Source organism: Myotis daubentonii, chromosome 9 (genome assembly GCF_963259705.1).
Source record: "Myotis daubentonii chromosome 9, mMyoDau2.1, whole genome shotgun sequence".
Taxonomy (NCBI): domain Eukaryota; kingdom Metazoa; phylum Chordata; class Mammalia; order Chiroptera; family Vespertilionidae; genus Myotis; species Myotis daubentonii.
In genome coordinates this window covers 66,224,127-66,235,154 of record NC_081848.1, presented here as the reverse complement: position 1 = coordinate 66,235,154, position 11,028 = coordinate 66,224,127, and the positions used below count along the sequence as shown (strand labels likewise).

General features: G+C 47.3%; 1 protein-coding gene across 3 annotated transcripts; it reads left to right on the top strand.

Moving 5' to 3' along the window:
• The first annotated feature begins 1,579 nt into the window (after positions 1 to 1,579).
• Positions 1,580 to 10,170, top strand: LOC132241124 (serine protease FAM111B-like). Of its 3 annotated transcripts, none has more exons than XM_059709257.1 (5): positions 1,580 to 1,921; positions 3,409 to 4,135; positions 6,248 to 6,351; positions 7,059 to 7,222; positions 8,753 to 10,170. In XM_059709257.1, the coding sequence occupies exons 4-5, from the start codon at positions 7,142 to 7,144 to the stop codon at positions 9,884 to 9,886; spliced, it is 1,215 nt and encodes a 404-aa protein (XP_059565240.1). In that variant the 5' UTR covers positions 1,580 to 1,921; positions 3,409 to 4,135; positions 6,248 to 6,351; positions 7,059 to 7,141; the 3' UTR covers positions 9,887 to 10,170. The 3 variants fall into 3 exon arrangements, with proteins under 3 accessions (XP_059565240.1, XP_059565239.1, XP_059565241.1); XM_059709256.1 differs by lacking the exon at positions 6,248 to 6,351 and adding an exon at positions 6,166 to 6,215 and having other exon boundaries at positions 7,107 to 7,222; XM_059709258.1 differs by lacking the exon at positions 6,248 to 6,351 and adding an exon at positions 6,166 to 6,232 and having other exon boundaries at positions 7,075 to 7,222.
• The last annotated feature ends 858 nt before the right edge of the window (positions 10,171 to 11,028 follow it).

The following is an 11,028-nucleotide window of genomic DNA, read 5'->3' as shown; positions in this document are numbered from 1 at the left end:
GAGAGACTCTAAGGTCAAACTCCTCCCAGACACCCCTGCCTGCTACCCCAAATAGTCCTGTGGCCATAGGCACACTATCCTGTTTCCCTCTAGGAAGTCCTTGATAAAATTGGGCACTTTGGAAAAAGGAGTCAACAGGAGAGGGGACTCTGGGAGAGGGTTTGATCTCTGGGCCTCTTGGTTTGGCTGCCCCTAAGTTGGTTGCTGGAAGTTTAGAGTCCCCACTCCAGTCCTCTCTCAAAGAGGGGGCAGCTTCTAAGCCCAAGTGAGGTGACCTCTCTGAACTCATGGGAGAAGAACAGACCATCTTCCAAGGCTGTTGCATAACGTATGTGTTACCAATAATTCTACTTTTGACATGTAGAACAAGAGATGCTAATCCACTCCAACTGGAAGATGAGGAAGGAAGCGGAGGGACGCCTAGTCAACACTTAACAGTGAAAGCCCAGGGAGGGTCAAGAAGAGACAGGGACTGAACATGGGGGGGGGGGGAGAGAAAAACCCAGAGAGCGAGAGAGAGAAGCTTGGGCTCCTGATGATAATGATGTTGGCCATTAACTGAGAACTATATTTGAGGTAAAGTGAAAATTTTTAAAAGGAAAAAAAGTTCACAGAGCGATATCTCAGCAGAACACATAGAAAAAGACTGCCTTGCCTCCAAGATCCTCTGTTTCTTGGGCAACGTGTATATTTTTAGCTCCTACTAGATCACTTTTGTCCATTTGTAATGGCATCCCAACCAGCACACCCTTTCTGCTAATCCTAGTTACCTGGTTCCTTGAGCCATCTAATAGCTCTTCATTACCAGTCACTGTTGCTTGGAATAATTATCAAGATGCCATTTGAAGCGGCCATCTTCCATTTCTGCGTTAAGTGTAAAGCCGACCCTCACAAAGAAACCAACTGCCTGGAGCAGGCTGGGTCTGGACCTGTAGGTACAGAGTAGAGCAGGTGTTGTGGCTGTGCTCTGAGAACTTTGACAAAAACCCACAGCAACTTGGCAGTAGTGGCAGAATAGGCAAGATTTGAAGAGTCTGTCGAGCCACCAAGGAAACCTCACCTTCAGCTGCTGTTGATGTGGTGCTGTTGAAATTGTTCAACACCCCTAGGGACACAGTGCTCACCCTGAAAAGGCCACCATTGCCTTTTCCCTTGAAATTAGGCACCTTGTTGGCTGTATGTGGCAAGTAGTTTGCATTTTATTATAAATGTGACAAGAATACTTTTGGCCAAGTGGCAGGTAGTGGAGCAATTTTACTGTGTGTAAAAGTAATTTTACTGCTGAGTGGTCTTTACCAGCCCTATAAACTGATAAAGAACACTCACATTGTTGGGAGGGGTGGGAGTGCATCAAACACTAAAGCCAGCATGAAAAGGACAATGGGGCCAGGAAACTAGTTCAGTATCTGGTTAAAACTATAGTCTTACTTCCCCACTCTGACTGACTTGGGCGGAGCTGTTTTGCCTAACCCCAAGGCCCCATCACAGCTGACTTGGGTGGAACCTCAGGGGCCCACCACGGGAGGAGATATATAGGTCAGAGCCTCCCCACGAGTTCAGTTCAGGCTTTGGATCAGAATTCCCCTGGACTAACAAATCTGCAAAATAAAGGTTAAACTTTCCTCCCTCAGCGTGCTGGCTGATTATTCTCCTGTGCATTCTGCCACAATATTTGGTGCGTTGGCAGAGAAACGTCAGTTGAGCTGGCTCTTAGGCCACTGCTTGACGAGAGTGGACTTTGGGTCACTGGTTTCGGGCTCTGGGACCCAAGGAAGACACACCACCAGCACATTCACCGGTTCCTGAATTCACGGGGCCCAGAGGGACTGCAGCAATTCCATGCTCCAGCAGACACAAAAGAGGCAGGAAACACCGTTCTGAGACTTCCCAGGAGGGAAGTCAAAATCAGACATCTGAAACTGTAAGTTTTTCCCCTGGGGAAACAGGTCGGAGTTCTGGCCTGTCCTATGGGACAGAAGAGGTAGCTGGCCCCTACCTAGGTAATTATTTACCTCAGGATAGCTTGGATCATCTGGAGGAACGGTTTCTAGATGGTATTCACCGTCTCTGACACAACTGTTTGCTGTGAAAGAAGGGCTAAGGGACTGCCTGGCTAAAGGAACCAGACAGCCTGGATTGCCTACCTCATTAGGGTTTTATTGTAACATCAGTTTGAGATAAAGTTTATGTTTTAGATACAATCAGTAGGATAAGTAATCTTGGAAGGACACATGTGTCTGCAGTGTCCTTTAAGCAAGGACACCCAAAGATTAAGCATAAGGATTCCAGTAAACACCCCGGGGTCTGCATGTGCACAGACTTGTTGGAAATGTCAAGGAATAATTAGAGGCTCTGCCTTTGGCTCTCCCCTAAGTCAGAATTACGATAAACAGGGTGTGCCACCCTCGGCACTTCCCTTTCTAGAATGTCCTCCTTAAAAACTTTCCAACTAAGTCTCCGGTGCTTCCCAACAACACTCACTCATGTGTGCGTGTTGGCACATTCATAGCATAAACAGCAGCCACTCCCTCAGATTTCCCCATATCAGCTAACAGAGACTTTATCTTTTAGTTGCTCAGGTCAAAAGCATAGGACTCATTGAGGATCCCTCTTTTTCTCTCATTTCTGGAACACCACATCCATAAACAAACCATTCCTAGGCACTTCTGTCTCCAGAGATGTCAGACAATTTCCATAGCACCATTCTCTACCACCTCTAGCTCCTCCTAACATTTTAACATATAAAGATTCAAAGAGAGAGAATCAGCAGATCCCCTCGTACAATAATTTGTTCTCCACCTCTGTATCCCTGTTGGTACTAGTCACCTGTACTACTTTAGGATAATTTAAAGAATAATTGGGATTTGTAAAACTCCATTTTTCTTATTTTTCCTAACCTTCTTCATACTACATTTACATTATGCTCCTAAAGTGTGCTCTCTGCAAAACCCACCCAGCACCCAGAATCAAAAAAGTGATGGCAGTTCTCAGTGTCTATGTTACTTCAGGTCAAATTAGGGGAAACTTTTCCAATTATTCCACCAACACCATCAGCTTTCACATAAACATCTACTAATATTTCTCTGTAAGTTACAAAAGAGTTGTCACCATCATCACCTACCAATTATATCCTCCCCCTCTTTGACCAACTCTTCTAACATAGCACCCAATACTGAAGGCATCTGCTCTTATTCCAGTTCTTAAAGAGTAAGGTGTTTCCTCAAGCCCCTTGCAAAGCACTCTCTGATCATCTGCTGGGAGATGCCTGACTGTGGAGTCCTCCATGAGGACCCTCTAGGAAGGCGCGTCCTGGACACCAGGAGTGCGGTGCTGGCCTCTCCCTTCCTCCTGCTGGGCACTGTCTGCTGTGCATCAGCTCCTCCAACAAGTTGACTCTTTTGCCTGCAGGGAAGTGGGGAAGTGGAGTGGGAGGGCCTAAGTCCCACCAGACCCCACCACAGAAGCGGGCTGTTTGGTGCCTGCTTGGGGGCTATTGGTCCCTGGGAGCTGGTGAAGCGCAAGGCACAAATGAGCAGACGCCCCGTGTGATCTGGACCGTTGCCTCTGTAGAGTGTGGGCGATTTTCCTCAGCGGCCCCGGATCTGGCTGGGGATGCTCGTCTCAAGGCCGCCGTCCACCTCGCAGCATCTGAAGGGCACCGACCACTGCGCAGAAAGCACCCGGAGCGGCTTCCACGGGCTGTTCGCCCCGCAACTCTGGTCCCTGGAGCACTGTTCCTGCTCCTGGAAGCCGCGCGGCTGTGCAATCAGGGTCCCTGAAATCGTTGGTCCCCCGGCTCCTCTCACACCCGCCCCGCGAGGACAGTGGACCCAGAGCGGCAGGGAAGGGACGGAGGGCACGATTGCTCGTAGTTTGTGCCCAACAAGTGGATGAGTGGGACGCAGTGTGATCTTCGGATCCCTAGGGGCTGCCCGGGCATGTCCCGGGACCCCGCCTTGCCGCCCGCCCTTTCTCCAGGCAACCTGGCAGTCTGTTGGCCAGAAGCCCCGCCCGGTCTGGAGCATGGGCTTTCTCACTTCCTGCCAAGCAGCAGACATTCCCGCACCGCCCGCCGAGCATCATCACCAACTCCTAGTGCCGCGATCACCAGCAGAATTGGAGTGGATTCTTCGCTGTGAGTGGTTCTTCTGCATCTGAGTGGGACCTGGAGTTATTATTAGGAGTGATTGGCATGGAGGTTTGGGGGGTAGAAGGAAAGAGGGATAAGTAGCTCCCCATGGTGGGCACCCGCTGCCGGCTCTCCACCTTCAAAGGCCAAGAGTTTTACACCTGGAAAGTCATTAGGACACAGTCCAGGCGGCTGTTCCAACCGGGATCCCTGCGCAGCTGGGGTGGGGGGGCGGGGGAGAGGGAGGGAGGTTGTTGAAAGTGCAAATTGCAGAACTGACTGCACAAGTACTGCATGGAGATCTTGGGGGTGGGATCCCCTACCTTCCTTTGTCACAAGTTCACAGGGGGTAGTTCATGGGCACGAAGTGTAACCTGAGCCAAGCTCCTTAATTTACAAATGAGGAAACTGAGATGCCCAGCGGAGTGTAGGGAGAGAGTTTGCTGAGAGACACCCTCCAATTTTGTTGTTGTTGCTGGTGGTGGTGGTGGTGGGTGATTCTTCCCTGCCTTTAGGGCGGAGTGGCGGTGGCCAAGTCGCACAGACTCCACCGCAGGAGCGGGCTGCTTGCTGCCGGCTTCGGGGCCTTTGGGTCCCTGGAAGCTGGTGGAGCGCAGGGCATGGACAGACGCCCCTGGGATCCAGACCGCTGCCGCTGTGGGGTCTGGGCGATTTTCCGCAGCGGCCACCAGGCATGACCCGGGATGCTAGTTCCACCGCAGCCGCCCACCTCGCAGTGCAGTGCCTGCAGCGCCCTGGGGCCGCGCTGGTGGGCTGTTTGCCCCGCAGTTCTGGTCGCTGGGCGCGCCGTTCAGCTCCTTGCCATTGCCAGGCAATCAGAGCCCCGGGAAAGCTCAGGGCCCCGGCTCCTCCCACACCCTCCCCCCGCTGGCTCAGCTCCTCAAGCCACAACAGCGGACTCGGAGGGGTGGGGAAGGGATGGAGGGGCACAATTGCTCAAAGATTGTCCAGAAAACGGAAGCTGGCGGTGGACCTAGAGTGGGAGCGAGTGGGTGGGCGGGACGCCGCGGGGTCCTCCCGATCCCTAGGGAGGCTGCGCGGGCGTGTCCCTGGAACCCGCCTTGCCACTTGCCAGCCCTAGGGTCCTCTCCGCCAAGCCACTGGGTGCCCGCTACCTGCCATCTATTGCGCGGGCTTTTCCACTTGCAGGCTGCCTGGCAGAGATTCTTTTGACAGCCCGCTGAGGGCCACTCCTGCAGCTTCTGGGACTCCCAGTGCACTTTGGGGGCAGATTCTCTGCTTCTGTGAGTGGTTATTTTGCATTTGAGGGGGACCGGAGTTCTTAAGGGGTGATTGACACGAAGGCATTTTCCAGATGGGCAGTGGCCCATTGTAGAAACCCCCTTCTAGCTCCCTGCCTTCAAGGTCAAGAGTTTTACACCTGGAAAGTCACTTGAGACAGTCCAGGCAGCTGTTTCCACAGACCTGCTGGGGTGGGGTGGGGTGTATGTTAAAGTGCAAATTGCAGAACTGCACTCCAGAAGTACTGCCTGGTGATCTTGGGGTTGGGATCCCCTACCTTCCTTTGTCACAGGTCCACAGCAGGGAGTTCACAGGCACAAAGTTTAATCTGCGCCAAGCTCCTTAATTTACAAATGAGGAAACTGAGATGCCCAGGTGGTGTGTAGAGAGAGGTTTCGTGGAAAATACCATCTAATTGTATTTGTTGTTGTTGTTGAGGGAGAGGGGTTCTTTCCTATCCTCAGGAAGTTTCCACCATTGCTGCCCTGTGCCTTCTCAGCTGAACACATGAGGGGAGCCCCCTGCACTTAACTCTCTGTGTCCTGTGAACAGAGACCACCTTGGTCTGTCAGCTCTATCTCCTCAAAACAGGAATTCCAACCTGCTCCGCCTTGCTGCCCCTCCTTGCAGACTGGCCTGGAATGTCTCCAGGCAGTCACCCCTGTAACCATAGGGTGCACTTCACTTGTGACTGCCCCGAACTGCATGGTGTCCAGTTCCTTGCCAATCAGGGTTTCATATGTTTTGTCCATTTTGTCCTGTTTTGTTTTCAGAAAGGAGAGTAAATTCGGTCCCTATCACTCCATTTGGCCAGAAATCCGAGGTAATACCTGCTTTAATGTTCTTGTCTACCAGTCTGCCACAGGTGTCACTTCTGGGTCTCTTTCTGTTCATTGATCATTCTCCACGTTATTGGCAATATTTTTCTGCTTCTTTTTACGCCTGATCATTTTTGATTGGTAAGCAAGCTTGGTTACTTTCATTTTTTTGGGGGGGTGGGGAGTGCTAGAGATGCTTGTAGTCCTGTCAATGCTTTTCAGCTTTGTTCTCACACACAGTTACTGTCCTTGGAAACAGTTGTATCCTTGCAAATCGTGCTTTTCAAGTTTGTCAGGTGGCACCATAGCAGCCTTTGGCAGAAGGGCTGGTTCTGTCCAGCTGTGGAGGCAGCAGCTTTCTGAGGACTCTGCCTCAGTAGCTCATGAATTATAAAGTTTTCTAGTTTGACCTTTGGGCACAGAAACTATTCTCAGCCCTGTCTGCGCCTCAGAATTGTTCTCTTTTCCCTTTGTGGAGTTCCTCCCCTGGCTCCCAACAGTTTCATCACTGCCATACTCTGACAGAGGCTTAGCTGAAATTTCTAGGGGAACACACTGCAGGTCTCCGACTCCCCATCTCTCTGTCTGTATAGCTGCTGCTCTCCTCTCCAGCACTCTGACTCACAAACTTGAACCACCTACACCTCCCATGACCCTCAGCTTGTCTTCTCAATTTGGGAAACAGCCAGGCTCCCCACCCTGAGTTGTGGCCTGGAAACTGTCCCAGACAATGAGCTAAACATCCATGGGGTACCTCAGTTCACTCCCACTCTCAGGGATCATGGTTCTGAGCGGCCTGCTGCCCAGTATTTGAAAGCTGTCATTTTCTATATCTTGTGTTGTTTTAGTCCTTTCAAGTGTGAGATAAGCCCGTTCCTCTCTCTTCATCTTGCCAGTAGTGGAAGTGTGTTAGATTCTCTTGGCACTCATCATGAACCCCGTGAAACGTGAAGAGAACACGTCACTCAGTGCTACTGAATATGACCAGAGTACCAGACCTGAAGTTTCACAGGTATGTCTGCACTTTACACCTCTTGGCTAGAACAGCATTCTACAGCCATGGTGCCACAGTAGGGTCCTTGGAGGGGACTGTTCATAAAGAATGGCAGTTATGGTCCCTGCTTATGTTGTTCCAAATATGTTTGGGGAAATCATCCACATATGTGTTTCTATAGCATGAAATGATAGTGTATGAATTAACAATGCAAAAAAATGCCTTGTTAGACAAGGTGACTGAGTAATCAACAGTATAGCCACTTATATTGGGAATATAGGCAGGCATAAACAGCAATAGAGCCCACATTTACTAAGAAATTACTATGTATCTGGAATTATGCTTGTCACTTCCTATAGATTATCTCATTTGACATTGAATACAACTCTCTGGGGTAGATGTTAACACCATCCCTTCTTTACAAATGAATTAATGGAAACCCAACTTTCTGAAAGTCACAAAAGTAATGGACTTCAGAGCAAGGATTTTGAATCCAGGCAATCATAACCTAGCTTTTTTATTCAAAAGTAGGAAAATGCTACTATTAAACCAAGTCAGACACAAGTGATTTTAGAGTACAGAGAGAAGAATGTTTGTTTATTTATTTGTATTTGAATACGTATATCTGTTTCTATATCTAGCCAATTCTGTTATTTATCAAGCATTTTATTATATTTCCTTAGTACTGTTGAACCCGTGTACACAATAGAAACTAAACATATGTTTAATGGGAATTTTTGAAAGGTGATGTTTCAAATGTACAAAAGATGTTTTAAGTATGTCCAGCTTTACTACTCACTAAACAAATGCAGATTTTTAAAACAATAAAATTAGATGGCACCTTATCTATTAATTGGCAAACATTTAAATAATAATACTGAAATTATTATTACTAAACCACACAGTTGATCTTGTTGGACAATGGGGTGAATTAATGTGACTCTTCTGGAAAGCAGCTTGGCAGTGGATTTGTTGTGAAATATATTTATAAGCTTAGTCTCAGTATTTCCACTGCCAGGAAATTTGTCACTTCCTATGGATGAGCTCATTTAACACTTAATACAACTCTCTGCAGTAGATGTATCACCAGGGAAATAATCAGATGGGCAGGCAGAAATGTTTTAAATGTAAAAATGTTTGCCATATTAGAGTAGTAAAACATTGGAAGAAATTTAAATATCCAGCAAAGAAGAATGGATTAAAAATTATTGTACACAGAAATATCATATGGCCCATCACATTGTGTTTTTAAAGGTTGTCTAAAAACATGTGAAAGCACTGGTGGATTGCTTAGTGAAAAATAAGCTATTAGGCAGCATAGTATAATTTCAGTAACATAAGATTTATATCTGCATATCAAATCTTAGAAGGATAAAAACAAGACACATCTCTGCTGTGGACTAATGATTGACATTTTTCTCCATTAGTCATTATTCATCATATTATCAAAATTTTATTCAGAATATTGATTAGTTTTCCAATTATAAGAACATGAAACATTATTATTAAAGGCTATCTTATTGAAAGTTTCATCTTTCCTTTCTTAAGGATACTAACATGGAGCAGACATGTGTTGGCACACCTGTTGATCATTCTCCACCTGACAATAAAGAGTGTAGTAGCACCAGTAAACTTAAATGTGAAGTCAATGGGTGTGAAGCATTTCTTAAAACTCAGAACCCAAATTGGAGAATCAGTGAAAAACGTTGTTTCACCTTTACTTTGAATGAAAGCTCCAAAAAATCAGACCGTAGTGTGTTTACAGCATCTGGTGAACTCAATGACAATATCTACTCAGCTCTGACAGCTAATGACGATTTCTGTAAAAGGATGGGGAAGAATAAGGGCATTTTTGTTTATGAAGAGGAAACAATAAAAGGGTATGTAAATTTAGGAATGCCTCTCAAGTGCCTCCCTAAAGATTCTCACTTTACAATATCGGTTGGTAAAGGAAAGAATATGAAAGAAACTGATCAGATATTACGCCAATGTGAAAATCCCGACACCGAGTGCATTCTTTTTCACATTGAGGCTATTGGGGAGGAAACAAAGAAGATTGTTAAGATCAAGAAACTTCATGAAAAGGCAACTACACTTTGTGTCTATGCCTTGAAGGGTGAGACTGTCAAGGAAGCCCTGTGTAAAGATGGCCGATTTCGGGTTGACCTGGACCAACGTGAGTGGGAACTCAAGGAAGGTTGTAAAAACATTTATGGAAAACAGACCAAGGTGGAGTATGTATCTGGAAAAACCTTAAAAATGAAAATTCATAAAAATCCACCTGTCAAATCAACCCCTACGAAAATTAAGCAGAAGAATAAAAGTGCCACTCATGAAATCAGTCCCCAGAATCAGATCTGGGAACCAGAGATAGATGGAGAAACTGAAGATGTAGAACACAGCCAAGAAAAAGTTTCCCCACCTCAAAGTCTAAGACATAATAGTTCCAAAGTTACAAGTCATTATCAGAAAAATTACAAAAGAAAAAACAGGGAACAAAAGCCACATCTAGGTATGCAATCTGCTATTGATCAGGTTATCCAGAGGGAGAAACCTAAATTCTGGCTAAAGATAAATTCTAGTAAAGATGCATCTTGGATGAATTTGATTACTTCACTTTTTTTAATTTCTGTTTTTGTTGTATTTGTTTTTATATGTATAAAATTGAGTAGTTATTTTTAGGAAGAACAGAGGAGAACCAAACTGTCACCATGTCAACAATTCAACATATATGAAAAGTGTTTTTGCAAAAGTGACTAAAAATTCTACTTCAGTTGCAACCTATGAGCTTCGTACTCCATTTAGTACAGTGGGGCCTTGACTTACGAGTTTAATTCGTTCCGTGATGGAGCGCATAACTCAAATTACTCGTATGTCAAATCACTGTGATGTTCGCTGTGCCGACTAGCGGTGGGGTATCTGAAGCTGGCTTGTAACCCGGCCGAGAGACAGCTCGTATCTCAAAAATACTCCCCTGAGTCACTGTATGGGTACATGTAAAACATCTGAAAATAAATGGATTTTTCCTGGTACTCCTCAGTATTTTTCGGTCGCCTGCTAAATTCTGTAACAAAGGCATCTGCTCTTATTCAGGTTCTTAAATAGTTTCCTCCAGCCCCTTGCAAAGCTAATCATCTGCTGGGAGATGCCTGACTGTGGAGTCCTCCATCAGGACCCTCTATTAAGGCGCTTGCTGGTCAGCAGGAGTGCGGTGCTGGCCTCTCCCTTCCTCCTGCTGGGCACCGTCTGCTATGCAGCAGCCCCTACGACAAGTTGGCTCATTTGTCTGTGGAAAAGTGGGAGGCAGAGTGGGGGTCCCCAAGTCTCACTAGACCTCAGCTGTCTGCTTTGGGGCCACTCTGTCCTATTGAAGTAGGTGAAGCGCAGGGCGCCAATGGACACCCGCGGGAGCTGGACCTAGTCTGGCCCTGGATGCTCGTCCACCACAGCCGCCCACCTTGCAGTGTTTGAAGGCATCCACCACCATAGCGCGGAGGGGGGGGGGGGGGGGTGGCCGCCAGCGGCAGTGACACTATGCACAAAGCAATTCTGGTCGCCTGGAGCACTGTTCCCGCTCAGTGCAATCAGCGCCCTGGGAAATCAGGATGCCCTGGCTCCTTCCAGGGACAAGATTGCGAAAGTCTGTCACTGAAAGTGGAAGCTGGCTGTGGACCAAGTTGCAAAAGACACAGTGGGACACAGCAGGACCCTCGTGATAGCTAGGGCTGCTGCGCAGGCCGGTCCTGGACTTCTAGAAACTCCCCAGTCCTCCCGGGACTTCCCCTGGAAATTCCCCAGTCCGCCCGCCCTTTCTGGCATGCTTT